Genomic DNA, 27,845 nt, shown 5'->3' on the forward strand with positions numbered 1-27,845 from the left:
GTGACGTTAGAAGGTATTCAATAGTTGATCCAAGAACATCAGAGGCACTTTTGGTGATGTTGGATGAAATTATTTGGTAGATCTAAGAACACCAGAGGCATTTTTGGTGACGTTAGAAGGTATTCAACAGTTGATCCAAGAACATCAGAGGCACTTTTGGTGACGTTGGAAGGTATTCAATAGTTGATCCAAGTACATCAGAGGCTCTTTTGGTGATGTTAGAAGGTATTATAAGGTGGATATGATCCAAGTTTCAATTGATCTACAGTAGGTGAGCGCTAACTGGATGTGTTTTAACTGGAGTGCTTTTTAACTGGAGTTACTCTCAGCTAACGAACACTTAAACGTCAAAACATGAAACATCCGGAATTTCATGAAGAGAAATTTGTCGCAAATGTGCATTTTTCAAACAAATTTAGGGTCTTTTGCCTACGTTTGCTATTAATTTATGTTATTACACGAATTACTATACTTTATATCAACATAAATGAAAAAAAAGTTTGGTAGTGTTTATTCCAGCCAACGCCAATCAAAACAATCAATCCATAGAAACGTCACTCCAGTTAGCGAACATTGTTCGTTAACTGGAGCTTGTTTACCTCTCAGTTAGCGGTCACCTACTGTACATGGGAACGAATCAATGTATGCCTTCCGTGTCATTCTTCCTCAAACTACAATGTACTCTACCTTCCCGATTACTTCAACAATTTGTCCAAGACAAATCAATCGAAAACTCGACTCAGAGAAAAGTTTGAAGTGAATCATAGACTTTTCGGGCGGTATGTTTCAACCCAATGTGTACTATGATTGTGGTAGATGCTAACATCCAATCTAATTGCTACTATGATATATAACATTCCTCCCTTCTTATTTCCCGAATACGATATATGGTTCGTATCTGGAAGGCATTCTGATTCGTCTCGGATCTTCTAAACATTCCGCGAAAGCTTCGTTTTCTTCGTCTGAAGAAATATCATGAACTACAACTTGTTCTGTAACTTCCTGAGCTTGTGTAGAATCCGGAACTGCCAACTTCTGGTTCGACTACTTGCAACCTAGTCATTGCTGTAGGACAGGAACATTCAAATTCATCCACGAATGGTCTTTTTTTTTCTATAAATGATTCAAGTTTCAATTGATTTGCATGGGACCCACAGGCCTATTAAGCAGTACGCAAATTAAGCGGGCGCGTGGAGCCCCGATATCTTGACAGGTCTCGAAAAAGGGACCCACCCCCCGTTCATAAGTAAATTAGATTCTCAATTCTCTAGTTTAGAGTTCCTCATACAACGTCTCGCTCGACACTTCAGGAAGGCCTACATTGACCGCTTAGATTTCTCCACGACACCATTACCCTCGAAAACTCGACTTGGAGTGGACCTGCAAACTTGGAGAAAGGTTTCAAGAGAGAATCATAGACTTTTCGGCAATTCCAATATCTGAGCATCTCGCACTGCTTTTATAGCTTTATAATGGTATACACTAAAGAAGATGTTCTTGGATCTTGGAAAGGGAGACTTTGCTGGTGTAGCTCATTCTCCTTCTAAGGTAAAGAGTACAAGCGGCCGAACCATTTCAGATTACATCCGGGACCGGATGTTTGCATCAAAGTGTTGTTTGTTTACGAAACTGAGGAAACAGCCCAAAGAGGAGCTGGCTCACGCGACCAAAGCAAGGACAGAACCTTGCCACCTTCAGCACTGTTTCGCAGCTTTTAGACAGTCGCCTAATATCTTTAACTTTCTTCCCATTCCCGCTGCAGCTCGTTCAGCCAGCCGCCGCAGACGAACCTGCACACGCTGGGACGGTTCAGCAAGAGCACCAACCGGCTGCCAACGATGGCCGGGGGCGGTGGCCACTACGAGCACGAGCCGCCGGTCCAGTACCATCCGGGCGGTGGCGGCGGTGGGTACGGTGGTGTGGTCAGCTCGCAGACCCTGCCGCGGAACGAGCAGCACCACCGGTTGCAGCGCTCGAAGCCGCTGCACTCGTCCACGATCAACGTGTCGATCGTGAACACGGTCAGCACGAACGGGGCGGGCCGGCCGCTGGCGAACACGGGCCCGGTCAAGCCGGCCCGCACCTACAAAGCGCTCAACCGCAGCAAATCGTTCAACGTGCACGGCCTGAACGGGACGAACGATCCGAGCCCGATCTATCTGGAGAAGCTGGGCGGGCGGGGCGGGCCGGCAGCCGGGGCCGCCTTCTACCGCTCCAACACGCACCTGGAGCAGCCGCCGCCGCCGTCGTACGGACCGGCGAAGGGCGACCAGCCGTCGCCGCCGCTCCAGCTCAAGAGCCCGTCGATCGTGAACCTGGTCAGCCGCAGTACGCGCGACCTCACGCTGGCCGGCACGGACGGGTACCACCTGCCGCCGGGACGGACCAGCCCGGACGGGCCGACGCTCGACAAGAAGAACGTGTTCCTGCGCAACCTGCAGAACCGGGCGCCGGAGCTGTACCGAACGCTGCACGGGGTCGAGCCGCCGGCGGGCGCCGCACCACCGCCGTCCCGCGAGTATCTCGGCTCGTACATAACGCGCGAGCAGGAGCGCACGATCGGCACCCGGTCGCCGGTGACGCTCAACAAGGACACGGCCAGCTTGGTGCGCCGGGGCAGCTCCAGCACCGACGACTACCCGCACGCGTACCAGGCCGCCGGCGACCAGCACCACCAGCAGCCGCGCGCGAAACACTACTACAAAAAGAGCGCACCACCGCCGGCGGTGGTGGGGGCTGGCCGCTACCGGGGTGAGCCTGGTGGCGACCTCAAATATCAGGACATGTCCGGCGGTGGCGGCGGTGGTGGTAGCGCCGGTGGTGTCGTCATCGAGCTGCGCACCAACTCCTAACAAACACTCGCCCGAGTGTCCAAGAGTGTAACACGTTTTAACTAACCAATTTGCTCACATCCGGCCCTGCCGCGGAAGGAACACAATACATTTTCGAGATTCCGTGCCACTGAGAGAGGGAGGGGAGGAGTAGGAGATCGAAGGACGATACCGGCTGAGATTGTAATTGCGCATTTGGCGTTTGTTTGGTAAGGCGCGGCGCGCGACGCGCCAATCGAGCCTGCTGCAATTGAGAGAGCGCGTGTGCAAGAGGAAAGGAACGTGTCGGACCAATTTTTAATTGACTATTGTAACACAACGCAATGTTTCTTCTTAAATAACAACCTGCTAAAGAATCACAAAACATTGTGTGTATGTTTTTTTTATGTTTTTTCTTTACCATAAATGCGGTAGAACCGTTTCCGGCGCTCGCTTCAAATTCAAATTCAAATTCAACGGTTTTTATTCAAATGGAAACTGCTTTATCTTTTTAATTACTAGCAGCAAAATTCTGCAAATTTTATGCAAGACGTGTAATATACAGTTTTCAAAAATACTAGAGCCATTTTGCTGTGAATTTTTTGTAAAATACAGAAAAAAAGTTTTTTACGTTTTGTAATTTTTTTCAAAAAAAAAACCTTCCATCTTTGAAAAGCTATAACTACAAAACGGTAGCGAGTAGAACCAATCTATGCACAGTTATGGAAACTGCATTAGTTTAATCAATTTTCTGCACAATATTGCATCGGTATTGGATAAAGCATTCAAAAGTTATAAGCCTTCAAACCCGGTTGCCTGGAATGCGGGTATTGCAAAACTTAGTTCTAAAAAACAGTTTAATTATATTCAAAAATATCCACAAAAAATTCCACAGCTGTGGTTTACACACACATTTCAAATTCTGCCCGGTTTCAGCGTTGAATCGATCCAACTTTGAGTAAAAGAATGTTTTCAGCATCAAAAGTGGTGCAGAATGTTCGGTCGGGTGAGTGGTGTTGCATTTTCTGGCCAAAGCCTGGGAAATTCTGGATGCCGCCCGGAGCATCTCGTGCGTAACACACTAATCGATGGCACAATCCTGTCCCATTAATGCGGCTGCGAAACAACAACAAAAAACGTACTATCGCTTTCCTAAAAACAGACCAACAACCAGGGGAATACACACGTAAGCCACACTGCACACGCACGTGTTTTTATAAATTATCATTTATGCTTTTATTTTTTGATTCGTTTTTTGTTATATTATAGGAAGAATAACAATGCTTCGCTGTACAGTTTCCGTATGTACATCTAATGTCTCATAGTAACGATTTGGCGCAAACGAAAAACGGTAAGGAGCTCATTAACCGGGACGACTGTGCCCCGGTATTGTTTCTTATATTACTAATAATGTCGTTTTGCTCGCGACGATAGCTGGGATTTCTTTTTTTTTTGTTTTTGTCCCCAGCGCCGATTTCCTTGGGAGATCGACAATACACACCTATGCGCTTCGATAACATCAAACAACCTCTTCTGATAATACTCTCCTCTCTCCGCATGTACATCTAATGTCTCATAGTAACGATTTGGCGCAAACGAAAAACGGTAAGGAGCTCATTAACCGGGACGACTGTGCCCCGGTATTGTTTCTTATATTACTAATAATGTCGTTTTGCTCGCGACGATAGCTGGGATTTCTTTTTTTTGTTTTTGTCCCCAGCGCCGATTTCCTTGGGAGATCGACAATACACACCCATGCGCTTCGATAACATCAAACAACCTCTTCTGATAATACTCTCCTCTCTCCGCAGGTCATGCGCACACGGCGACGGTTCAAAAGGCAGTTTGTTTGGCTGTAATTCTAGAAGTATGATTCCCCCCCGTGCATCCCTATTGCTTCCTAAAGATCGCTTCTGTCTCTTTTTTGCTGTTCCGGTATAATTCCGACCTCCCTAAACGGATTCTCACCCTTAACTGAACGCGCTCCGCTCAAAAGATAAAATACGAAAACTTAACATATGAGATACGAATGTGACTGCGTAACACCTACAACGTCCCTTAACTGCTAATCAACGCGCTCTTTGGTCGGAGGGAGAGACACATCTTACTCTTGCCTTAAAAACTATCAATCCGTATTATCTTACTGCCATCTCTCGCCCGGGATGGGGGAGGGGGGGGAAGTGATGTTAAAAACAAAAAAACAAATAACGAAACAATAATTTAATACACCGCATGTGCTTTGGCCTGGGCACGTACGAACTTCTCGTACTCGAACGGATAGCGGCTACAAGATTTAGACCACATAAAACAGAAAAGAAAACAATACAATCAAACATCAGCAGCTGGAGAAAGATGACAGTAAGTAACCTTTGCTAACCTGTAAATCGTGTACGCTTCGGTCTGGGCCAGATCCGAAATGTTCGGCTCGTTCAGCAGCTCCTGAATGCCCAACAGTATTTGCTTAATCGTCATTGCCGGACGCCAGTCCCGGTCCTCGTCCAGCAGTGACATGGCGATGATGCCGGATGGGTACACGTTCGGGTGGAACAGTGGCGGCACGAACTGGCAATCGGGCGGGGTGGCCGGATAGTCTTCCAGGAACAGCATGCGAAGTTTGTACAAGCCGCCCTCCCAAAGGGTCTAAGTTGCGAAACGATCGGTCCGGAAGTAAAAAGTGCGTGCGTTAGCAAAAAAAAAAAATGATTGAAGAAAGAAAGAAAAGAGACACCCGATGCTTTATACTTACTCCCTTCTTTCCGGGAACTGCACACTCCCAGGTCATCAGATCGATCGAGCCATCGGAATTCTTCACCGGCTTGGCCACAAATCCCTGCAGATTTCAATAAAATAGAGAAGAGAGCAGCAAACAAACATGAAGCGGATTTGTAACGACGTTAGCATTCGCATTCGCCGGCAAAAGTCGTTCGCGATCATTCGCGGGATTCGTGCAATGGCGGGACAGAGAGCGAATACAGAGACAAACCCCAACAGTCGTTCGAACTTACGAAGGGATGATCCTTCCGCCAGGCCTTCCGTTCCTCGTACAGGCGTCGTATCGCTATTCCGGACATGCTGTTCTGCTTTTCGCGTGTCCACGTTCCCTACGGCAAATTCACGAAAAATAACGGAAATAAACGTTCGCACGCACAAACAGAGAGGGAGAAAGACGAAGGACAGAAGCGTTCACTTCAATTGCGACCGGCGCCGGCAACAGTTAACCAGAAAATGATACCGGTTAGCCAGAAAATAATAACAGAAAGCTGTCAATCGGTTCGAAACGGTTCAACGGATACAAGCTACAATAACATGAGCAAGAAAATTGACAGGTGTTTTCTGCTGTCAAGCAAATTTTTCACAGCGTCGTTGTTGTACCAGTTTTTAGTTCGTGTGGTTACGGTTCTTTAAACGATTTTTACGTGTCAATTGTTATCAAATATTTTCAATCAAATATAAGGATGCGTTTGAGAAGAACTTATGCATGTGAAATTATTTTTTTCCAGAAATAAAAAACATTCTATTCGTGAAATATTTGTGAAACATTTCAGCGGTGAATTTTGTGAAAAGTTTCAACGCAGCTTTGTTTTCTTGAGTCGAGAAATCCGTTGTTCTATCGTTTTAAATAATAATGAAAATTCGAAAGCATCAAAACAACTCAAAGTTATCCACCAGCGAGCGGAAAGAAACTTGTTTATGCACTTGTTTACGCTATATCACACTGCTATAAACAGGCTATAAGCCGGGCGCGAATTCGCAATGTGACCGTAGCTGTCACTTTGACGTGACATTGGCGATCTGCCCTGCAAGTGACGCGCCGACTGTCGGCTTTTGTTTGGAAACCATTACTTGGAGGGAAACCAACGGCCCCTTGTTCTGCGTATGTAGTGTCGGTGTCACAATTTCGTCGAAACACACAAACCGTCTGCACAGCCTGCAATGAGCGCATCGTCTGCCGCGAACATCATCATCTCGGAAGACACCGTAACGGAACAGGAGGTTGGTAGCGCTTTGTCGTGCATGCAGAAAAGTACAAACGCAAGCTCATTTCCCTCCATCTTGCTTCCCCCATTTCGCAGGAAACTCGCAAAGCTGCCCGGATGACGCTGAAGGAGGTACAGAACGTCGTGAGCGCGCTGAAGGAAAACCAGCACCCGTTCAAGCCGGCGTCCCATGGGCCCGGAAAGGACCTGCCGGTCAAGCAGCAGCAGCAGCAGCAGCAACACCCGAGCGAACCGAAGCGCTGCAAAATGGTAGAACAGCTGTCGAAGGCCACGCAGACGACGTTCGAGGCGGAGCAGGATCTGACCGCCGCCCGGCCTTCGATTAACTACTGGGAGAAGCTGGCTGAAAGCCGGCGCATCTCGCTGAAGGAGGCGCTGGACGAGAACGCCCTGCTGCACATGGAGGTGGGCACAATGAAGGAGGAGCTGGGCGTCGCCCAGAGCGTCATCGATTCGCTCAAGTCGCTGGTGGACACGCTGATGGAGATGCTGAACGAGAGCGAGTCGAATGACAAGCCGGGCACTAGCGGCACGGCCGCCGGTGCCGGGAAGGAGGACGACAGTGGTCTCGCCCATTCGCTGGCGGGCTACGGGACCGAGGAGCACGACGAACCTGCCTAAGCGGAAGCGGCGGAGGCAGGTTTTTGTTTGTTTAGTTTAGTGTTTTTCTCTTCATTCTTTCATCCCTTTGCTTTGTAAATTAATCTAACGCATCTATATCATTCCTGTATCCGGATGTTACCACCTTACGCAGGTCCCGTGACTGCATGACGCGCATGTTGGTTTTTCGGACTGCTCGAACGAATTCATTAAAATAAATGATAGCATTGTAAGAGCGTTGAACAATACGGAGGGTGTTATGTGTTTTCTGTAAAATTTTATGTTCGTTTCTGCAAATTACAGATTAAATAACTACAAATCTAAATCATGGGCCGTGCCGTGGAATGCTGCATCCATGCAGGTGTCGTTCATTCCTCTGCTCAATCATGTAGTTGTTCGGGATGTTCTTTGTTGGATCCCATCTTCCACAGCATACTGGAACATCTTTTTGTTGGGCTTACTAAGCCATAGCAACTCGTCATTGCCTCAGCATAAAAGCAGCTCGATTGGCCCGTCGTATTTTACTTTGAAATTGACTATCAATAAACAACACAGGATGATCGATACGGGCGGGTTAGGCGCAGCGCAAGCTACTACCAACAGAAGCTATGCCCTATTCATCTCACAAATCGACATCAACGTAGGTTCGACGTAGTTTTGCAGTGACTAGTTTATGTAGCCAGGCTACAGGGCATTCAAATAAATCTCAAAAATCCTCTTTATTCCAACGAGAAGACCATAAATCATTATCTCGAAACCCAATCAAATAAAGTATGTATGACGACCCTTTAAGAGACCTCAAACCCAAACTAGGCCTATACTGTTCTTGCCACCAATACATAAACTTTTCTGGCTCAAGAACTGCACATGACCGAAGATAGGTTCTGAACCTGAACCGGAACCTATCATGAACTGATCTGATTTCTGATATTTTAAGAAAAGTACCTGAAACCGTTCCGGATTTGGATTCGGACCGACACATAAATATATTTACAGCGTAGTAAATTCAATAAAATTTGTATAGTGATTTCTTACTCAATCATTTTATTTCGCGTTTCTTATTTTGCAATATTTGTGCTAGTGTTTAGGTGTAAAAACCCGATATTCGTCAATGTTCGATTTATTAATTTACATTTCTCGTAGAGATCGATTGATATGTGGAATTGAATATTTTACAATTACGCTTAACTCTCACGCAACTGCAGAACTAGCTGAGAAAGCTTAAGGTTCAATCTGTACAAAACATAAAACAATAATTTAAAGCAACTGATTACATTATTTCCCTACCCCGGCTTAGCTAACCACTCTCGTCATTGCAGAAGTCATAGGATCGTTTTAAAACTGAGTTATCTCCGACGCCTATTTTGGAATGCTTATCCTTCCGAAAAACCACGCCTCAGGGCGCCCGGTCCAGGTGGCGTCTCCACCGTTGGCAATCGTGGTAGTACTGTAGCTGACCCTTCCCGTCCCGGTACCGGTACATCGGCCCGTCGCAGTACAGGCAGCGGCAGCATGGTTCGTGCCGCCGGTCCAGATAGTGCTGGATTATGTCGTTCAGCAGCGAGAAGGTAAACTCGGCCCGGCAGGAAAGACAGAACGCTCGCTCCGGCTCCCGCCGCTCGACGAACCGGACGTTAACGGCGTCGTGCTCGGACGTGTCCGACGGTTTGTTGGGGATAGTCCCCCGGCCGGTGCCCGGCCCGTTGCTCATGGTTTTACTGGGGATGCTTTCCGTCTGCCGGTCTGGAAAAACAAAATAGGAAATGAAGCGCCAGGTTGAAAGTTCGGCTGATTCGCCCAGCGCACCGTTTCCCTCACACAGCTGGGGGGATTACCTTTTCCATTGTGCTTTGCTTTCGAGGAGGATGCTTCAGCTGAGTGGCGTTGGTTCATGCTTCTGGCGCACTGTTGTTGCCTTCATTCTCGTGTGCTAGTTCCGGGAATTTGATAGTTGATTCTTCTTTTCTGTTCTATTAACCATCGCTCCCGAACAGCCCTACGAAGTCCCCAGGGTGCCGCGTGTGGCTACAAACAGGCAAGTGCGAATACCAACATCAGTGAGACGGAATGGAGAAGCACACACAGCCTGCTGGGAAAGCTGTTGTTTGAATGGGAGCAACGGGATGAAAACAATCTACCGTTATGGAGAGCCGCGAATTGTTTCCCCTTCCCACCGTGTTGCTTGGGTGTTGCTCTCTTCCCAAGCGTTTGACAGCTCGATTGTTTTGTGTGCATTTGTGGTGAGGTTAGGGCTATAGCGGGGCATTTGGCAGGAAGCAGAAAGTTTTAAAAAAGAACTTTGTTTTGTTTTGTTTGTTTTGTTTTACAAAGGCGAGTGTTTTTTTTTAGAAAATTTCGCACTTGCCGTCGTATTTTTCACGCCTGAATTAGACTCACTCATCCGTTGGGGGTTTACATTTTAAATAAAAGTCGTTGTTAACGGGCGCAGCATCTAGCAAGCACTGTCATTCCCAGGGTGACCAGAACTATCGATTTATCTGTACTCTTACCGATTTTTGAAACGCCTATGGATTTACACCTCAAGTGCCACAAATCCACTAAGCGATCCCTAAACGCGTTTCAAAACGACTCAAGCTCTCAACCTAAACGGATTATAAAAATACTTCGTTTAGCAGACGGCAAATGACTCATGCATTTTAAAAATAGCAATAAAAAAACGCTGGTGGCGCCATCTGTTGGTGGGATACCTAACCAGTGGAGTGCGCATTTTGTAGGAGATTTTGTTTAATTTATGAATATTAAGGATTTAAAAATAAACATCTGTACATAAATATCGTGTGGTTTATTTCATCGATGACGCTTGCTTGAAAATAAAACACAAAGAAAAATAATCCCCGGCAGCCTAGCATAAGGAAGCTTTATTCTATTCCCTTCAAAAAAGCTTAAGCGCTATTCGAGAGACCCACCTGGAACTTTGATGCTGTTTATGTACTGCAAAAGGCGAATTCAAGCAGCGATCTTTAGCTTTCCTCCCCACCTTGCTCAATATTTAATTTTAACTGAGTTTCACAACCTACCAAAAACACCTCAAACTCCCACCGAAAATTGCAAAAATATCTGGCCACACTGGTCATTCGCCCCGTGTCAAAACAAAACCGTTCCGCACCGAATGACAGCTCGATCGAAAACGGTAGCGAGCTCGAAAAGAAAAACACCGACGATCTTCCAGAACGTACGCACCCAAGTTCGCCTTGTACTCCAGCTGCGAATAGCCGTGCCGCAGCCGTGCCTGGCCTGCCCGGTCCCTTACACACTCCCCCGGGCGCACTGCCGTGTTGGTCACCGCTCCTAAAAATAAACCATTACCCCGTTTCAGCGGGCCGCTGTCAAAAACCCGTTCACGGGTGGTTTTGACGTTTGTCCGATTTCGGCATTCTTTCGCACGGCTCGCTCGCGGTGTCCGTCTGTTCTGTTCCCTGGCCTGTGGCTCCCGCCCCCTACCGGAGGGATTTCCCTGGCACTTGCCCGTCAACCTCCCCGTCATTGTGAGTGCCCGTCTGCGTGGGAGTGCTTTTCGCTCTATTTTTGCTATTTGTTGTTGTTCTGCTGTCCGTGCACCAAAGGGCACACGCGTGAGCTTCAACCAGTCTCGGGGCGTGGGGCGCGCACGGAAGGATATTTGGATGGTTGGAGACTGGCCGGCGGCCGAACGCGTACACTAGGATTTGGCAGGCATCCGGCACGGAGCACCCGCACCCACTACTAAGCCATGGCACTGAACCCGCAGTACGAGGAGATCGGCAAAGGATTCGTCACCCAGTACTACGCGCTGTTCGATGACTCAACGCAACGGCCAACCCTGGTCAACCTGTACAATGTGAGTGTTTGCCCGCCTGCACGCCCTCCCGGATGTCCTACTGCTGAGCACACCTAACCTCATCGGTCACATCCTCGCTCCCACCCTGTCCATCCTTCCTTTTCTCTCTCCCTCTCGCTCTCACCCCCTCATCGTGACATCAAACCCGAAAAAGGAAGGAAGGACGGGAGGGAACATCCGGGAGGGGGCTGTTCTAGTTCGACCTTAGCTGACCCTCTTCTCTCCTATCAAATCTCGTCCTCCCACCCAACAGGCGGAACTATCCTTCATGACGTTTGAAGGGCAACAGATCCAGGGTGCGGCAAAGATTCTCGAAAAGCTGCAGGTTAGTGATCGCTCCCACCCCTTCCCCCCCCCGTCGGCCCCACACAGCGCTTTCTTTCGCGCACGCACACTGATGGCGTTTGCGTTTCCATTTTTAGAGTCTCACGTTTCAAAACATTACCCGTGTGCTGACGGCGGTCGACTCCCAGCCAATGTTCGACGGCGGCGTGCTGATAAACGTTCTCGGCAGATTGCAAGTAAGTGGCTGCGAACCGGCGCAGGGCGGCCGGTTGGATCGCTCCCGCGGAACGGTCGATCGATCGGGCTTGTGGAAGGTGTGTGGCGTGTGTGTGTGTGTGTCTGTATGGTGAATTGGCTTTGCTCTGAGGACTTTCCATTAAACCATTCGGAAAGGGACGTGCTTCAAATATGTTTGCATTGATCAATCGTAAGCAGTTGCTGACAAAACTGATGTGAAACAACCTTTTTCGGAGGTTATCATAGTTGTGGGACACTTCCTTGGCTCTTTCCAATTGGGAAGTGTACTTTATATGTTGGCAATTGGACTCATTGGAAAATCTTACTCGATTTGTTTAAAACATCTGCTATAGAGACCATTTCGCATCACATAATGTTCATTTCCCTTTAGAAAGAGTAAAGAAAGTGTCCCACAACTATGGCAACTAGAGGTGGGAGCTCGGAATAGGACCTACCCGATCCCGATTCGGTTTTAAGAATCAATTATGGAACCGCTTCCGATTGTACAGTTAACTCGGCTCTGAAATCGATTCCGCGATCATAATCGGATCCGGAATCGAAATTTGTCCCGGTAACGAAATCAGAATTTACTCCAGAATTGGAATTAGCTTCGGAATGTGGGAATCAGTTCTAGAATTCAAATAAGAAGCTTCAGAAGCGAAATTCGACCAGGAATCTCCACGAGAATGGATCGTTTACAAGTAAGGATTCTTGGCGGCTATCAATACGTAGCATCATTGGACCTAAATGCCTATACTTATGAAGATGCCGAAACTGACTCCGATTTCGAAGCCGATTCTGATCTCGGAGCCGATTGCGATTCCGGAGACTGATTCTGGTGCTACTATCCGGAATCAATTGCGACAAAAACTTCATTATTCCCATCACTAATGGGAACCACTGAAAAACACTGTAAGCTAGTGGTGCAACCGACGATACACACACACGACGAATCGCGCGCCCTTCATATCCCTCAATGATCGAAACGTGAACCCCTCCATCCAGAATCCCATTTTTTCTCGGCTAATCGGCATCTCTTTTCTGCCTGCTTCCGCATCCGCAGTGTGACGATGATCCACCGCACGCCTACTCCCAGACGTTCGTGCTGAAACCGATCGGAGCGTCGTTCTTCTGTGCGCATGACATCTTCCGCCTTAATATCCACAACACCGCCTAGGTATTGTCGGCGCGCATCAGGACGAACACAAACTATACTGGGTTAGAGGGGCGGGGGAGGGGGATCCAAGGACAAATTGCCGCTTCTATTGCCTATAAACGCCGGGACAGCAACAACAGGCACAACACAAAAACAAGCCGCCAGGAAAAGGAGAATTTTGTTCACGCTATAATACATCGTTGTGCCGGTTGAACGTGAACGTGACGATGGGGAACCACGTTCTCTATATATATATATCTTTTTATCGCTCTGACTCTCTCACACTGTGTTTCCTGCCGTCTTAAAAGGTTGGTTTTTTGGAATCAATAAACTATGCTTTATTAACAGCCTACACACGAATCATATGTTATGCTGCTGTAACAAAACTGGAATTTGCGTTGCGTTTGCTCGCGCAGAAGTTCTTTGCGGCGGCGCGCACGGCGTGCCGGTCCCGAATGCTTTCGTCTTCATCCTGTGTGTTTCTGTGCTTCGTTCGAATCGGAGCGTTCGGTTGCTCTTACGTCTTGCAGGATCGGCGCCCTGCTGTACCGGCTGCTCCACTTGGTCCGATATCATTGGTGAGGCTCTACTCCTCGTTGTCTGGTACTATTGGCGAAGAAAATGATTGAAAAGAAATGTTACAACAGCTTTACTCTATCTCACTCACAAAAATTCATCACCAACTTACCGTGCCACGGGGACGGACTGTGCTCGCTATTCCATTGGTAGTTGAACCAGGCATGATTGCGGTGGAAGTGCGGATGCCAGAAAAGGACCGTATGGTCCGGCGGTGCGTTGTACTCCGCCTCGCCGACCGCCTCCAGCGGGCACTGCGCGAAGCCGGCCCCGCACAGATGCTGCAGAAACCAGACGAGCGGATTGGGGTCGCTGATGATCGATTGCAAATACAGGGCCAGCGCCGGCAGGTTCACGATTAGCAGGCTGCCGTCCGCACTCCACTTCAAGCTATCGTTCTCGGGATTGCCGGCTACTTCGAACACTTCCAGCAGAAAGTGGAGCCTTGCGACGTTTAGTTCACTTGCAGCCATCGGTTTCAGCTTTACTCGTCTGCTTTACTTCCGGAATTCTAGAACCATCAGCGGAATGGTGCGTCTGACTTGGTTTGATATGACCACGCCGAAATCTGCAAACTGACTGAAACGCACGCGCCGCCAACTGAGTTTGCTTTTTACCTGCGGCGGCTGTCTCGCTCCCGGTTACTATGGCAACGTGGTCGCGGCAAAGCCGCCCGTGCAATGGATGCTGCGATGGGATGTTGCAAAACGCGACACTAGTGACGTTCTAGCTAATTTTTGTACCCGCTGCTTGTTTTGCAAATTCGATAGCAACACAATGTTTTCGATATTAAAATGTTCCATGTTTGACCATGTTTGGAATGGTCGATCTCTCGAGAGCGTTCAACGAGTCAACGGAAAACAAAACGGAAACGGTTTCTTGAAATGAAGACATTTCCTTATATTCGATTAAAAACCTTTTCTTGAAAGCAAGCAACTACTTGTTGCCGAAAATTACTTAAAATCATCCGTACCGGGCACATGCCTCGTTTGTTGGAAAAAAACGATTCCTAGGTGTCGCTGCAATGCGCAGCGTCTCCATCTAGGGAGCTAGATGTATGACCGATATCTCTCGAAGGATTTCATGCAGAAAAGATGGAGGAAGGTAAGGTGCAGGCTCATCGATTTTGTTGATAAATTCTCTCCACGCGCAAAGGGTTTCAATAATACATACATCGCGCGCTATTCTTCAGCCGGTAGCCGTTTTATTGATAAGTAATGTTGCTGAATGAGCTTACAGGTAAGTTGATGGTGTTATATTCCCCCCCTTTTTTCGCTATTCGCGCGAATCGCGACTCGCATATCCGGCCTGGCGCATGCCCCTAGCGATCGCTTTGCGAAACGTGAATCCTTCCATCCGTCCCATCACCCAGAATGTGTCCGCTTCCGATAGCGTTTGCTCTCGCTTAATCTATGTCTGCTTGTTTTCGCCCCCCCCCCCTCTCTCTTTCTCTCCGTCGCTGTGTTTTTTTTCTTCTGTCGTCTTAAAAGTTGGGCTTTTCCATCAATAAACTATGCTGTACTAACTAAGCCTACACCAAAACACAGTACGCTCATCGCAAAGCCGGTGTAACTGTTGCTGGAGTGTGTCGAGTGCCGAATTTCTCAACATCTGCGCGCGGTGCGCCGATCACTAAATCCTTGCGTCGTCGGTCTCCGTCTTTCTGTTGTTCGTTCGAATCGGACCGTTCGATTGCTCTTGCGTCTTGCAGGATCGGCGCCCACGCTACTCCACGTTGTCCGGTATCATCGGTGAGGCTACTCTTCGTCTGGTATGATTGGTGAGGAAAATAATTGGAAAAAAAAACACACAAACACACATCAGTTTTAACTCCACAAACTCTCACACACTGCGCCCCCACGCCCAACCACTCACCACGCTGCTGGTCCGCATAGTGCTCGCCGATCCAGTAGTAGCTGAACCAGGGATTATGGCGGTGGAACTGAGGATGCCAGAAGACGCGCGTCACTTCCGGCGGCGTGTTGTACTCCGCCTCGTCGACCGCCTCCAGCGGACACTGCACGAAGCCGGCCCCGCCCATATGCTGCAGGAACCAGATGAGCGGATTCTCCTCGTCGACGAGCGACATCAAATGGAGGGCCAGCGCCGGCAGGTTCACGATTAGCAGGCTGCCGTCCGCACTCCACTGCAAGCTCTCGTTCTCGGGATCGCTGGCCATTTTGTACATCTCCAGCACGAGGTGGAGCATTCCTATGTTCAGTTCTGCTGCGGCCATCGCTTTCTCGGCTGCCTTATTTCCTTTTGCTCCTGACTGCTAGAACCGACCGGAACGGTGCGTCTGAAGGTTTTCTCCGATACGGGTTTTTGATCTGTGCACGGCGAACGCTGCGAATTGACTGAAACGCACGCGCCGCCGACTGAGTCTACGCTTTTACCTGCGGCGGCTGTTTCGCTCTCCGTTACCATGGCAACGTGGTCGCGAATCCGGCCGGTGCTATGGATGCTGCGTGTGTGTGTGATTTTGCGAGACGCGTTGCCAGTGATGTACCAATTTGGATATTAACATTTTGTTAAGTTTCATCAATTGTTTTTTTAGTACACATGTCTAATTGGCTAGTCTAATTGGTTGGTCGGTTGCATTTAGTATGCAGAGTGTAGTTGTAACATCTTTCCTACAAATGTAGCTATAAAGGTGAAACATAGAACTCTAAACCGCCCATTAGCATGCAAAAGAATCTTAACTAAAACGAACAACTACAGGGAGCTGCATGCCGTGTTGCTTCGAATTGTACGGAATTGTCGACAAACCAACTTATTCCGCCCATTCTTTGAAATTTCAAACCGCCATCGAGGCAACGTGTGGCTTTGAAAAAGGGTTGGTGTGGTCATGTGTTGGCGACACGAGAAATTGCCAATGTGCAGACAAATTGCCATGCCCAGCAAAGACTTGTTAAACGACACAAAATTGTAGTGACTTTGGGCTAGTTGCCCATTCCGCGATTTGTCCAGTTTGCTTTTTTGGGTGCAGTTTCCGTTTTGCTTCGTTCCTCGTCGCGCGGTGCTGTTGGGAACAGGGGTTTAGGCGATTGTTTTCCATTTCCAGCATCAAGAAACGGTGACAGTGAAATGAAGTAATTTGTCTAGCCTTTTTTTCATTATTCCGAATGTGATATTATACTAATTCTACTAAAATTTCTACGCTAATTCCTACGCTGCACATTTACTACCGGCTTAGGTTTTGTCGTCTGGAACTGGTATTGTATCGGTTCCATACTCGAACAAACGTTCAAGTATCGTTCCAAATTCGAATTTGGAACAGCTCCAGGGGCAATTCTTGAAAATATTCAAGAATATCTTGGCTATTTCTGGATCAGAATGGGTTCATGATCGGTTTCAGGACCGGTATGATATCAGTCTCAGTTCGAAGTCTTTTATGGATTTACTTTCAATTCCAGGACTGATGTGGATTCATGAGTAGTTGCAGGACCGGTATAAGTTCATGATAGGTTCCATAACCGGAATGGGTTCATGATCGATTCCAAGACAGGTATGTGCTCATGATAGGTTCGAGGACCAGTATGGCTTCATCATAGGATCAAGGACCAGTACGGATGCGTGATAGGTTCCAGGGCCTGTATGGGTTCATGATAGGTTCCAGAACAAGTATGAGTTCGTGATAGATTCCAAGGTCGGTATTGGATTTTGGAAATTTAGTTGCGCAGCCCTGTAACCTAGCCAAATGAGCTAGTTAATTAAAAGAACATTGTATTGGAACATTTTATATCTGCTATCACTTGCGACACAACATGTGGGGAGCCTAAATTGCTGAAAACTAATCCGTTTGATCCCTGTGTTCTATTTTTTTAAAATGTCGATAAATCCTTCAAAATGTGTTCACAAATGTTCGGATCCAAGATAAAATCAAAACAAAACACAGCTACGATCAGAAGAGCCGTTCGAGGGGTTTTTTTTTTTAATAGTCCGCAGATGCTGCTGCTTGTTGATAGTATATATTTAACACTAAACTATTCCAATGTTTGCTGTGGCTGTAGTAATTGGGTTGAACGAAAATCGGAGAAATATGCCCCGCCTGAAGATCAACCCTTTTCTTTTCCGCGCCGATTTTCCATTTTTTTTTATGGGGACTCTATATGGGGTCGGTGCGGGCTGAACGTGTGCCGTCTGTGTAGGATATTTTATCGCATATCGGAAGCAAAAAAAAGGAAAGAAAAATAAAACCAAAATTTCCACGACAAACTGACGCGAACATTGAGAACAACCATATCTGCGTTGCCCGTTAATCGGACACACGACCATCACGTACACACACACACACGCACACAGAGCTGAGAGAAAACGATAGCTTTCGGTGCCTTTCCCATTTCCAGCCTGGCCTAAGTACAGATTATGTTGTGCTTTATATGCTTTCGTGGCATTTGCAGTTGCAACCTGCACCTCATAGCTGATGGGACTGTCGCGTGCCACGTTGGCGGCGTCCAGCGGCGAGAACGAACGTGACAGGTGAAAGCGCACACGGAAAGCACTTGCGGTGGCATTCCAACCAATTCAATGCAACCGAAAACAAAACGAATGTCGGTAAGCATCCGCGCGTCCTTACCCCGCTAATGCGCACTTAATCGCTAAAAGCCACGTTTGAGCCACGTTTAAATAATGGTGGCGCTTCCTAAATAGCACAATAAATGCATTCGTAAATAATAAAAAAGCATGTTGTATCACAATTCTATTCTTCAACGGAAAAGAAAAAGGGAATTCCTCACTACGCATCCTCATTCCATCAACCGATTCCTTGCTGGCCCGCTTCCTACGCTCCGAAAGCTTTCTTTAACACAAACAAATAATGAAAATAATAAACGCAACATAAACACATAATTATTTTGGGTTTTTTTTTTCTTTAAAAAAAAAGTACGGAATTTCATTCTCTTTTTCTTCTTCAGCGAATCTCTCCTGCTCGGTTGTACTTGTACTGGCGAAGTGTATCCGTCAACGCTTAATACCGAATCCGGGGGGCTTGGCCTGTGTGTGTGTGTGTGTGTGTGTGTGTGTGTGTGTGTGTGTGTGTGTGTGTGTGTGTGTGTGTGTGTGTGTTTGTGTGAGTGTGTGTGAACGATATTGGAGGACAGTGCAGTCTGTCCGCCAGCAGAAACGTTAACGCTTGCGTATACGTAAAAATAATAGGATAAAAAAAATTAACCCGAAAAATAATGATGATCACATGCACTAATCTCAACACAAACTCTACCCGCAACGCAGAAGTGAAGCTTCTTAATTCGAACGATCATGCAAACGAGCGCGCGCATTCCTTTCCAAGGCGGCACACAGGCCGTTCTCCTTTTTCGGGTGGCGAGCGGGGATTAGTAAGATGGGATGGAGACTGGGCGGCGATTGTGTAACACACACACACAGACACCAACCAACTCTATTCTGGGGCGCCTATTGCGCCTATCTCAGCCGCAGCCTCACCTCACCAGCCGTTTTACAATAGTAGGTGTTGCAATAGTTAGTGTAATAGTAATTAGATTAGCAATTTCTGTGTGAGTGTGTGTGTTTCTTTTTTGTTCTTTGCTACGCTTCCTTTTCCTGCTGCCTTCGCGCACGATTACTATACGATCTCGATAGAAAGTTTGGATTCCAATTGGAATTGCTCCTTCTCTCGCGGTCACACTGTTTGCCTGCCCTTTTCCTGCCCTCTACTTTGCACGCGGTACAGTGTGTGGACGTGTGTGTGTGTGTCTGTGCGCGTGTGTGTGTGTGAGCGGGCGTATTCGGTGTGGCATATTGGAAGATTTTCACGAATCTCAATTTTTGCTTACAAACTATAAATCTCCTACCATCCTGCTGCAGCACACGCCACCACTGTTTTGATGCGTAACATCCTAGCCGCAAGACTGTCCGCATTTCCACCAAGAGCGATCTACGCACTCGCAAACACACCCACACACAACACGCGCGCACACACACACACACACTCACAAACCCCTACATATACATGTATATAGATCTGTGCGGCTCATCGCGCTACAGAGAGATTAGCTTTCTCCATCTAGCTTCTCGCGTTTGCTAGCGACCTATCATCTTCTTCTGCCCCGCGTTACATCGCGCGGAACAGCACCCTTCCGTTACCGCAGGAAGGTGGTGCTAGGATCTTGCGTCTCGAGCAGGGGGAGCTTTACTTTCTATTTTTAAACGAACGCTGCGTGAAGCCCTTCAGCGAGCGCATCGCCATCGCACGGTTAAAGTGGCGGGCCGCCTTCTGCTCCAGCTCGTGGTTGTTCTGGCTGCTTTCGTTCGACGAAAGGATCACATACAGCACGCACATCACCTAAAACAGCACCAAGAGAGAGAGAGAAAGTGTTATATTAGTTGCAAGGAAGATTGTATGACTTGTAGATTGTATCACCCACTCCAAAAAAAAAAAACGACTAAAAACAAAGAAAAAAGGGCAAACACACAAACCAGGAAAATGATGATGATGACGGTAAAGATGTGTAGCGAGGAGGCGGAAATGTTCTCCACGTCGGCGATCGCCTTCTTGATCGGTTCGTACTGCGGGTAGAGTTCCAGCGCCTGGCGCAGATGGTTCACCGACTCCTGGAAGTGGCCGTACGCTTTGAAAATTTCGCCGAGCGTAAAGTACTGCCGCCAGGCGCTGCGATCCCTCGGCTGCACCTCCAGCGAGCTGGCCCACGGTTCACCAAAAAGCACACGCACACGCAGGTGGGAATGGGAATGAAAAAAACAAAACAGAAACGGTAAGGATTTTGTTTGTTTGTTTGTTACTTTGTGGCGCAGGAGAAATTTTGCCGTGCCGCATGTGCGCATACTGGACAAATGGATGTTTAGGGGAGGGTTAGGCTAGGGCATTTTTAAGATGTTAAGCCAATGATTCGCTGTCGATGTTGCGAACGTTGATGGTGTGTTAAAGGCATGCTCACTCTGTAAGGCGTAACGAGTTTGTTAATAAGCTTATGAAACGGTTGCGGTTAATAAGAGAGGACAGATGAAGACAGAAAGAAAGCTTTTTTTTACCAGGCATATATCAAAAACAAATATCCAGACCAAAAGAGTGGCCAAAGGCCAAAAAGGCAACAGAGAATGAGAATGAAACGTGAACGTGTTAGTCGGAATTTAGCTTCCAATTTGAAGGAGCTTTAGGAAATACTGTGAAATCTCTCCAAGATGTAGTCTTTTCAACGCTAATTGTTTCATTAGGATGAACATTTCGCCAGCCCCCGCATATACCGTACATATTTAGTCCTGTCGAAATTCGAATGTCTCTCCCCAAGGCGAATATTGTGTAAGCTGCGTACGCGTTTTGGCTGCCTAAATTGTTTGATGTTGAATTTTTGAATAATAGTTATACAATAATGGCGGCCCATTGATTTACCTTTGAGCAGCGGTCGGCAGTCAAATTTCTTAAAAAATCAATAAATTTTCCTCCAGTGGTACATATAATCTAAGGAACCCCTTACTGTGTGATTAAAGTACAATGCCTCTGATACAGATTTTGAGGTTTGCATAGAAATTAATAAAATAGTAGGTATTTTATTTTTGTTCTTTGGTTTAGCTTATTTTAAGATCCGGACACCCAGTTTTGACAACGAAAACGAGTTTTAAGTTTTCTCTTGTATTCGTAGATGAATTGAAGTACTGTTGTGGGAATCGACGACCATTAAGGCATTTGTCTCAACTATCTTCAAAAGTAGTTGGATTTATCACTGAATCTTTCTTCTTGTTATTATCACTGTCTAGACACATATTTTTTTATGTAACTAATCACAATTTACTTTCGGTTTAGGTTGTCCGGAATTAATAAAAAAAAATGAGTGCTTCGCATTCTGTACAGTATTAAAGAAGCGTTTTAATGAAATTCAGAGCACAATTTGGTAAAACACTGCTGTTCTCACAATGATAACTACTTCTACAATGAAAATTCCACAATGTATTTCAATGCAGGTGGACGCGATTAATAAGCATTATTGAGAAAATTACACCTGGCGTCGGTTTTTAGCAAACCCGCAAAGAATTCCTCCAGTGGTGCGAAATAACCGGTGGAAAATATTTATTTACCGTGGCATCAGGGCCTACTAATGGCACGGTTACTGCATGTGTCAGAGTTAAGGGGATTAAAAAAAGTTACTACAAACAAATAATTTTCTTTTAGCGGTAACATATCATGCTGGGCTATACAGGCTATCGAGACTTTTTAAAGTACCACGCAGTCGGATAGTCAATCCTTGCTTAGGGCGACGGTCCATGCGAGGCTTGAACTCACAAAGGACATGTTGTTAAGTCGTCCGAGTTGACGATGGTACCCCGCAGGGCCCGCCAATGAAAAAAAGTAAAGCAAAAAGGAAAACCACTGGACTGGATAGCTCCTTGACTGAGGCAGATTTTGGTACTATAATTGGAGACGAATTAAAAAGACTGATGTGCAATCAGCTCCAGTAGCCGTAGGATTAAAAGATTATTACAATATTCAATGGGATCAGGATCAATTTTAGCACCAGCATGGGTTTAGTTGAAGTTCCGGTATGGGTTCACAATCAATCCCACGACCGGAGCCAGAGTAGGTTCACGACTAATTCAAACACCTGTCTGGGATTGGAATCAGCTCCAGTAACAGTATGAATTCTGTTAAATTTCAGAATGGGCTCGGAATCAGTCCCAGGATCGATATGGATTCTAATTCAGTTTTTTCTTAATGTTAAAAAAAATCTAAATTCCAATGGACAATTAGAGTAAATCACATGGAATTTGCGTTGTCTTTAAAAAAATCCGTTGCACGTATCTTAAAGTTATCAAATAGCCCAGAAATTATCTTGCATAATCCTGTAAACGGGCCAAATTAACTAATATGATTTAAAATTAATCAAAGAAAATCAATTAAGAACCATTACAAGCAAATTGGATCGACCAACATACCAATAAGAAATCATGCAATGAAATTAGATTAGAATAGATAATTTCATTTCATTATCTGTTAGGAATGGGCTCATCCTTTGGGTAACGTTCCAATGTTGTCGGCCTATTGTAAAGTCAGTCCCGGAAAGCTGGTCAGACTATTTGACGCTTGCTGTGATTTCGGCAGATCGATTTTCCCTATCAGACTTCTAAATTAATGTACGTTGGCAACGTCATTACCATGACAATATTCCAACTGTCTAAGCCAGAACAGGAGGACGTTGGTCCGCAAAGTCTTTCGGTGTGACCCGCGACCGCTAGAGTCAACCTTTTTCTTTGCAATTTCCGCTTCTGCAGTACATTTCAGGCAACTCCGGGCGCCTGAAGTATGATCTCATAATAATCCCCTTAACTGACACATGGTATGTGTGGTTTTGGACCATTGCTTTTTCTTTTAATTTTAAACAATCAATCAGGGTATACTCGGTGACCAAAAGAGCAATTTCTGTAAGAAAAGATCTTGAAAAATTAACAAAATCGTTCTACTAACGGGAATAAAATCGCAAAAAAATGATTTAAACCTTCTCATGAGGCAGCATGAATGAGCAGCTATGAATAAAACAACCAAATATAACCAGAGGTCTATAACCAAATGAAGATTATCCCCTGAAAACGGCTTTTAGAAATGCATTTCTAAGATGGAATAAAATTAAATTTGCATTAATGTTTTTACTGTTCCAACGTACCAAATATCCCTAAATGAAATGAAAGGAACTGAAAATCGTCACAATGACGTGAGAATAAACGTTCAGCGAGAGCGTAGTGAGAGCAATTGCTCCATGCACCATTGCACGCCCGCGAGTGATGAGGGCAATGGTTGCATCGATCTTTTGTACAAACCGATTTGAAATGACGTGGTATTGGATATAACGATTTTTATATAATTAAAGATGCAAATTACCCAACAGATCAAGATTTTCTAGAAAATATAAAAAAAAAAACTTTGGAGCATAAGCACCACGAGTACTACACCGTCATCGGGAGATAAGTGTGGTGCGGAATATCTTGTAAAATGGGATGCTGTACCCAGGAACAAAGCACTAAAGGGTGCGATAGTTCATTGTGCGACATGGCTGCAACACACTGCGCGTTAGGTGAGCCAACTTCAAGCAGGATCAGCATCGATTGCAGAATGATCCACAACAGAACTATGCCCAAGAGGGCAGACAGGATGCTGACGGTATCTATGAAGAGTAATCAGGCGACCGTTCTATTTATGGTTTTGGCTAAGAACTACCACGCTATAATTAAGGACACGTCAAATTAGAAGCAAAATCTGAAGGATGTGGGGGGCGGCCAGAATATAAAGTCGTGTACAAATTTGGTTCATTCATATGGGTTTCAACAGTAAAGATTGGAATACCTCAACTACCCAGTTGGTGTAATTGTATGAGGGAATATGTTCAGCGTTCAAATTGCATGTTTGGCGCAACAATTAGAATTGTCTCAAACACAAATACCAATTGCATTTAACACTTCGCAACAAGTTTCAGGATGATAAAATAAAATGTCAATGTGATTTTTGGGAATGGCTTTATGAAAGTGGCGAACGGGAAAATTTGCATTGCAATTGTTCTAAGCACTCATTACTTATTACCTAACGTTTGAAACATAAGTAAAAAAGGGTATAAATGAGATTTGAACCACGTGTGATATCATATTTTTGTAGTTGGAACTTACATTTTTGGGCACAAAAAATATTGTAAAGTATTTTTGTAGTTGAATCTTACATTACTGCTTAGCTATGCTCTAGCAACCCAATAAAAGAATCATACATTTATGTCAACAATTGTAAGTCAGACCTTCTGGATGTCTGCAGTGTATTCTGCATCATCGGAAAGGCCACAAAGCTCGCTTATAGTGATTAATTATGTTTATGAAATTGAAAATCATTGTCATTCAGCCGTACCGGCGAACTCGTTCGACGAGAAACATTCGTCGCTCATGAGCGGACAGGGTTGTACCACTAGGTTGGCCACTACAAAATCTAAACGGTTTTCTAATTTTTGATCTAGAGGGCTATGAAATGATGATAGGGCAAAAGGGCAAAAATGAGCGTCTCGGCGAACGTTCCCAGGAACGAACGAGTTCGCCGGTACGGCTGATGGCTTAGAATTTTAAGTAAATAATCTGCATTGGTACTTTATGTCCGTATAAAAATAACCATATTTTTGAATACGATTCTCAAAACATAAAAATAAAAGATTTTTTTTTTGCACCAGCATAGCACAAAAGTAACCTCATCGATATAATGGTAAAAATTGCCCAGAAAACCACAAAGTTAACACATTAATGGTATAATGCATAAAAAAATTAGGCTTTCAAGTTATGGTTACTGTCGCTGTACGGGTAGCGTTTGAAAACAAGTCAAATGTTGGTTGATTACCCGTTAGATTTTACCGAGCCTTCACTAGTAATATAATTTAAAAGCTAGGTTGCGGCCTACTATTTTCAGTTTCATCCAAGTAGTTTGACATCGCTGGTCTAATGCTTTTCATGTACAACCACAACAAAAATGTTATTTTTGTCCCGGTTCTTGAATTTCTTAGAGAGACTACTTTACTGTATTTCCGTTATTAGTTTTGAACGATCGATAGCTACTATCAAGACGCATTTAGACGATCTGAGCACGAGCACGTTCCTGTTTCCGTTTCAAGGGAATTTTTTGGAACGCGAATTGCTTGCGACAGACATCCAGCGCCGATCAGTGCAACGGCGCCGGGAAAAACATTCCATCGCTCACCATAAAGCACACCCACCCACCCACATGAACTTACCGTCTGGTAAGATGTATCGCATCGTCCAGGTACTGCAGGTTGAACAGCACCCGGGCCAGGTTGAGCAGCACCTCCGCGTTGGTCGGTGCCATCGCGAGCGCGCTGCGAAAGCACTCGATCGAGTGCCGGGCGTCGCCCTTTATTCGCCAAAAGTTGCCGATCTGGTTGTACAGCTGCACCGACCGGGGCTTCTCCGCCTTCGCCTTGCGGAGCCGCCGCTCGAGCGCATCGATGTCGAAGTTTTTCAGCGACTTCGGGCCCTTCTTCTTGAGAAAGAGGAAGGCGACCTCCGGCTCGGGCACGACCGGATGGCTGTACCGCTGGGCCACGCCGATCAGATCGTCGTAGTAGGTAAAGTTGACCGGTTTGCCACAGTCCAGCACGTCCGCCGTTTCCGGGCTGGTGGTCGGGTGGTTCGCGGTTGCCTTGTGGTTTGCCGCCGCCCCCTCACTATCCGGCGTCCTGTGTGTGAGGGAGAGAAGTTAGAGCGAATGAGGACACCAAGCCGCCGTGCCGTAGGGGACGGAAAAAACCGTACGCTTTCGGGAGGTTCACAATCAATTTTCCGCGCGCGTGCCGCCTCCACGTGTTGTCTCGATAGTTGGCCGCGGTGATGGTGATGATTTGAAACGTCGAATCCTCGTCCTCCTCCGGATGGTACGGGTCCACTAAGGATTCATCCCCGTTGTTATTGTTGCTGCTGCTGCTGCTGCCGGTGGTGGTGGTGGTGGCGGAACCGCTCTCGCCAGCTGCGGTCATCTTGCTTTCGCCCGCACCGGAACTCTGTGGAGAGTAGGAGAAGCTTAGACACGCGAACACCCTGCCCCAGCAGAAACAGTACGGGTACCTGTAGTTTGCAGTTGCTACCGCCGGTCCCGCTCACAATCTTGCCCTCCTCCGTGTTTAGCTTCCACAGGGTGGAGGTGCGTGAGTTGGTGGACAGCACCTGGGTGCACAGTATGTACACCAGCCCGTAGCACATGGCCGCCCTTCGGTCGTGCATTTTGCGTGCGCTGTCTCTTCTCCTTGTCGCTTCTCGGGCCCTTCTCGGGCCACACCGAACAAACAAAAGTCCTCTAGTAGACACTGGTACGCCAACACACTGTACCCTCCGAGCTCATATTACAACGCGGACCACCGGGCCAGCCGCACCACCATTCATAACACTGCACACACACACACACAAACACACAGGAGAAAACAACCAAGCACAGAGGGCCAAAAGGGATACAAATTGTACACTTTTTGAGCGCTTTGATTGAAGATTTTCGGTTCGGTTTGAGCGGGTTTGTTGGTTGGTCGCGGACTTCGCTGGGGCTTTGTTTCCGCCGCGAAAAAAGTAAAGATGTCACCCCGTTTTGGGTGCTGTTTGGTGCTGTTTGGACACGGGGATGGATGTGATTGCAGCGATTATTCACACGCCCGAATCGTGGGACACGGGTTTTTCACGGGGTTTTTCTGCGGGTGTGGGAGGTTCCCCTCCTGCCAAAACTGCGGCCAAATGGTAGCGGCGGGGACAACAATAACTCCAGCACTCTGGACACAATAATGCCGTGAAAATTTCGCCAGAATCGTTCTCCTCCGTTGCCTTCTTTTGCTTCTTCTTATTCTTTTGCTTCCTCCGCTGCAGCCCCCACTGTGTGTATATTGACAGTTCTCGTTTTCGGAACTTGCCGTACCATTGTCCTGGAGCGCGCTACAAGCAAACGCGCCGAAGCGAGACCGACCGAGCGAGCGTGCGGGCGAGCGAGATGGGTGGAAGAGCTCGAATTGGCGAGCACCGCACTGACAGCGCGCTCCATTTGTCGAGCAGTTCGCGGTGTTCCCGCAAGGACAGAGTGGCCAGATTATATTGGCGTTCGTTTTAGGTGGGAGCACCAACATTTTATCGGTAGTTTTCGGTAGGAAGTTTAGATTTTTTTTCGGTAGTTTTCGTTAGGTTGTGAATTAAGAATCTCATTTATAATGAAGTGTTGAGCGGGACGAGGGGGGGGAGGTTGCTAATCTGCAACCTAATCATTCGAATATAGTCAATCTGAAAATTGTATTAGGGATTTTACCAACGAAGGATTGAGATGCTCAGTTCCTATTCTCGGCGCTCCGCGCAGCCGCTTAGCGCCGTTGCAGTGCTCCATCGGATGTGATTTTATTAGACGTGCTTTCAATCGATTCTAGATACACAATTTCTATAGACAAATTCAATTAAACTTGCACAATTTCGATAGAAATTGCGATTACTTGGATGAGTTTCCAAGTGCTACAAATCCACTAAACGAACTCTAAAAGGGCTCTGAACGAATCAAGCTTTCAACCTAAACAGAATATCAAAAGACTTTGTTTAGCAGACGGTAAACGACTCATACATTCTAAAACTAGCAAAAAAGCTGGTGGAGCCATCTGTTAAATACTTTGGTGGCTATTGATAAAATACTAAACTCTAATTTGAACTACCAGAACTAAATGAAGTGAGATTTGATTCATGGTCGGTGGTGCTGATTCCCACGAATCTTACCACACGACCATTCCTATAGATTTTTGCTCGGAAAGTTAGAAGGCTAGATAGGTCATGATTAGATGAAACTTGTCAAAACGCATTGCAAGAAAAAGACAGCAATATAATGATGA

General features: G+C 46.4%; 8 protein-coding genes across 13 annotated transcripts in view; 3 read left to right on the top strand and 5 right to left on the bottom strand.

The window, feature by feature from the left end:
- Positions 1-3,195, top strand: part of LOC121588445 — a 34,560-nt gene extending 31,365 nt beyond the window's left edge. For all 4 annotated transcript variants that reach the window (XM_041906396.1, XM_041906406.1, XM_041906416.1 and 1 more), the window contains one exon: positions 1,763-3,195. In XM_041906396.1, the coding sequence (XP_041762330.1) occupies positions 1,763-2,852 (1,090 nt within the window). In that variant the 3' untranslated portion in view covers positions 2,853-3,195. The remainder of the gene's footprint in view (positions 1-1,762) is intronic.
- Positions 3,196-4,212: 1,017 nt separating this feature from the next.
- On the bottom strand, positions 4,213-6,226 carry LOC121588458 (SUMO-conjugating enzyme UBC9-like). Its single transcript, XM_041906430.1, has 4 exons — positions 5,816-6,226; positions 5,557-5,640; positions 5,188-5,450; positions 4,213-5,094 (listed from the first exon to the last, which is right to left on the bottom strand). Exons 1-4 carry the CDS (start codon positions 5,879-5,881, stop codon positions 5,031-5,033), a joined length of 477 nt encoding a protein of 158 aa, XP_041762364.1. The 5' UTR covers positions 5,882-6,226; the 3' UTR covers positions 4,213-5,030.
- Positions 6,227-6,622: 396 nt separating this feature from the next.
- LOC121590470 lies at positions 6,623-7,656 on the top strand. Its single transcript, XM_041910193.1, has 2 exons — positions 6,623-6,803; positions 6,884-7,656. Exons 1-2 carry the CDS (start codon positions 6,744-6,746, stop codon positions 7,427-7,429), a joined length of 606 nt encoding a protein of 201 aa, XP_041766127.1. The 5' UTR covers positions 6,623-6,743; the 3' UTR covers positions 7,430-7,656.
- A 781-nt stretch (positions 7,657-8,437) lies between these two features.
- On the bottom strand, positions 8,438-9,796 carry LOC121591608. 2 transcript variants are annotated; one of them, XM_041912337.1, is made up of 3 exons: positions 9,547-9,796; positions 9,244-9,433; positions 8,438-9,151 (listed from the first exon to the last, which is right to left on the bottom strand). In XM_041912337.1, exons 2-3 carry the CDS (start codon positions 9,299-9,301, stop codon positions 8,805-8,807), a joined length of 405 nt encoding a protein of 134 aa, XP_041768271.1. In that variant the 5' UTR covers positions 9,302-9,433; positions 9,547-9,796; the 3' UTR covers positions 8,438-8,804. The 2 variants fall into 2 exon arrangements, with proteins under 2 accessions (XP_041768271.1, XP_041768261.1); XM_041912327.1 differs by having other exon boundaries at positions 9,244-9,796.
- A 766-nt stretch (positions 9,797-10,562) lies between these two features.
- On the top strand, positions 10,563-13,276 carry LOC121596359 (probable nuclear transport factor 2). Of its 2 annotated transcripts, XM_041921241.1 has the most exons (5): positions 10,563-10,914; positions 10,993-11,246; positions 11,500-11,571; positions 11,669-11,767; positions 12,832-13,276. In XM_041921241.1, the coding sequence occupies exons 2-5, from the start codon at positions 11,139-11,141 to the stop codon at positions 12,943-12,945; spliced, it is 393 nt and encodes a 130-aa protein (XP_041777175.1). In that variant the 5' UTR covers positions 10,563-10,914; positions 10,993-11,138; the 3' UTR covers positions 12,946-13,276. The 2 variants fall into 2 exon arrangements, with proteins under 2 accessions (XP_041777175.1, XP_041777165.1); XM_041921231.1 differs by having other exon boundaries at positions 10,563-11,246.
- Positions 13,190-14,087, bottom strand: LOC121596371. Its single transcript, XM_041921254.1, has 2 exons — positions 13,613-14,087; positions 13,190-13,530 (listed from the first exon to the last, which is right to left on the bottom strand). Exons 1-2 carry the CDS (start codon positions 13,971-13,973, stop codon positions 13,511-13,513), a joined length of 381 nt encoding a protein of 126 aa, XP_041777188.1. The 5' UTR covers positions 13,974-14,087; the 3' UTR covers positions 13,190-13,510.
- Positions 14,088-14,688: 601 nt separating this feature from the next.
- On the bottom strand, positions 14,689-15,844 carry LOC121594282. Its single transcript, XM_041917383.1, has 2 exons — positions 15,376-15,844; positions 14,689-15,268 (listed from the first exon to the last, which is right to left on the bottom strand). The coding sequence occupies exons 1-2, from the start codon at positions 15,734-15,736 to the stop codon at positions 15,258-15,260; spliced, it is 372 nt and encodes a 123-aa protein (XP_041773317.1). The 5' UTR covers positions 15,737-15,844; the 3' UTR covers positions 14,689-15,257.
- Positions 15,845-17,403: 1,559 nt separating this feature from the next.
- On the bottom strand, positions 17,404-26,953 carry LOC121592339. The gene is made up of 5 exons (XM_041913742.1): positions 26,068-26,953; positions 25,759-26,003; positions 25,221-25,682; positions 19,936-20,158; positions 17,404-19,801 (listed from the first exon to the last, which is right to left on the bottom strand). Exons 1-5 carry the CDS (start codon positions 26,221-26,223, stop codon positions 19,649-19,651), a joined length of 1,239 nt encoding a protein of 412 aa, XP_041769676.1. The 5' UTR covers positions 26,224-26,953; the 3' UTR covers positions 17,404-19,648.
- Between the last annotated feature and the right edge of the window lie 892 nt (positions 26,954-27,845).

This window comes from Anopheles merus, chromosome X (genome assembly GCF_017562075.2).
Source record: "Anopheles merus strain MAF chromosome X, AmerM5.1, whole genome shotgun sequence".
Lineage (NCBI taxonomy): Eukaryota > Metazoa > Arthropoda > Insecta > Diptera > Culicidae > Anopheles > Anopheles merus.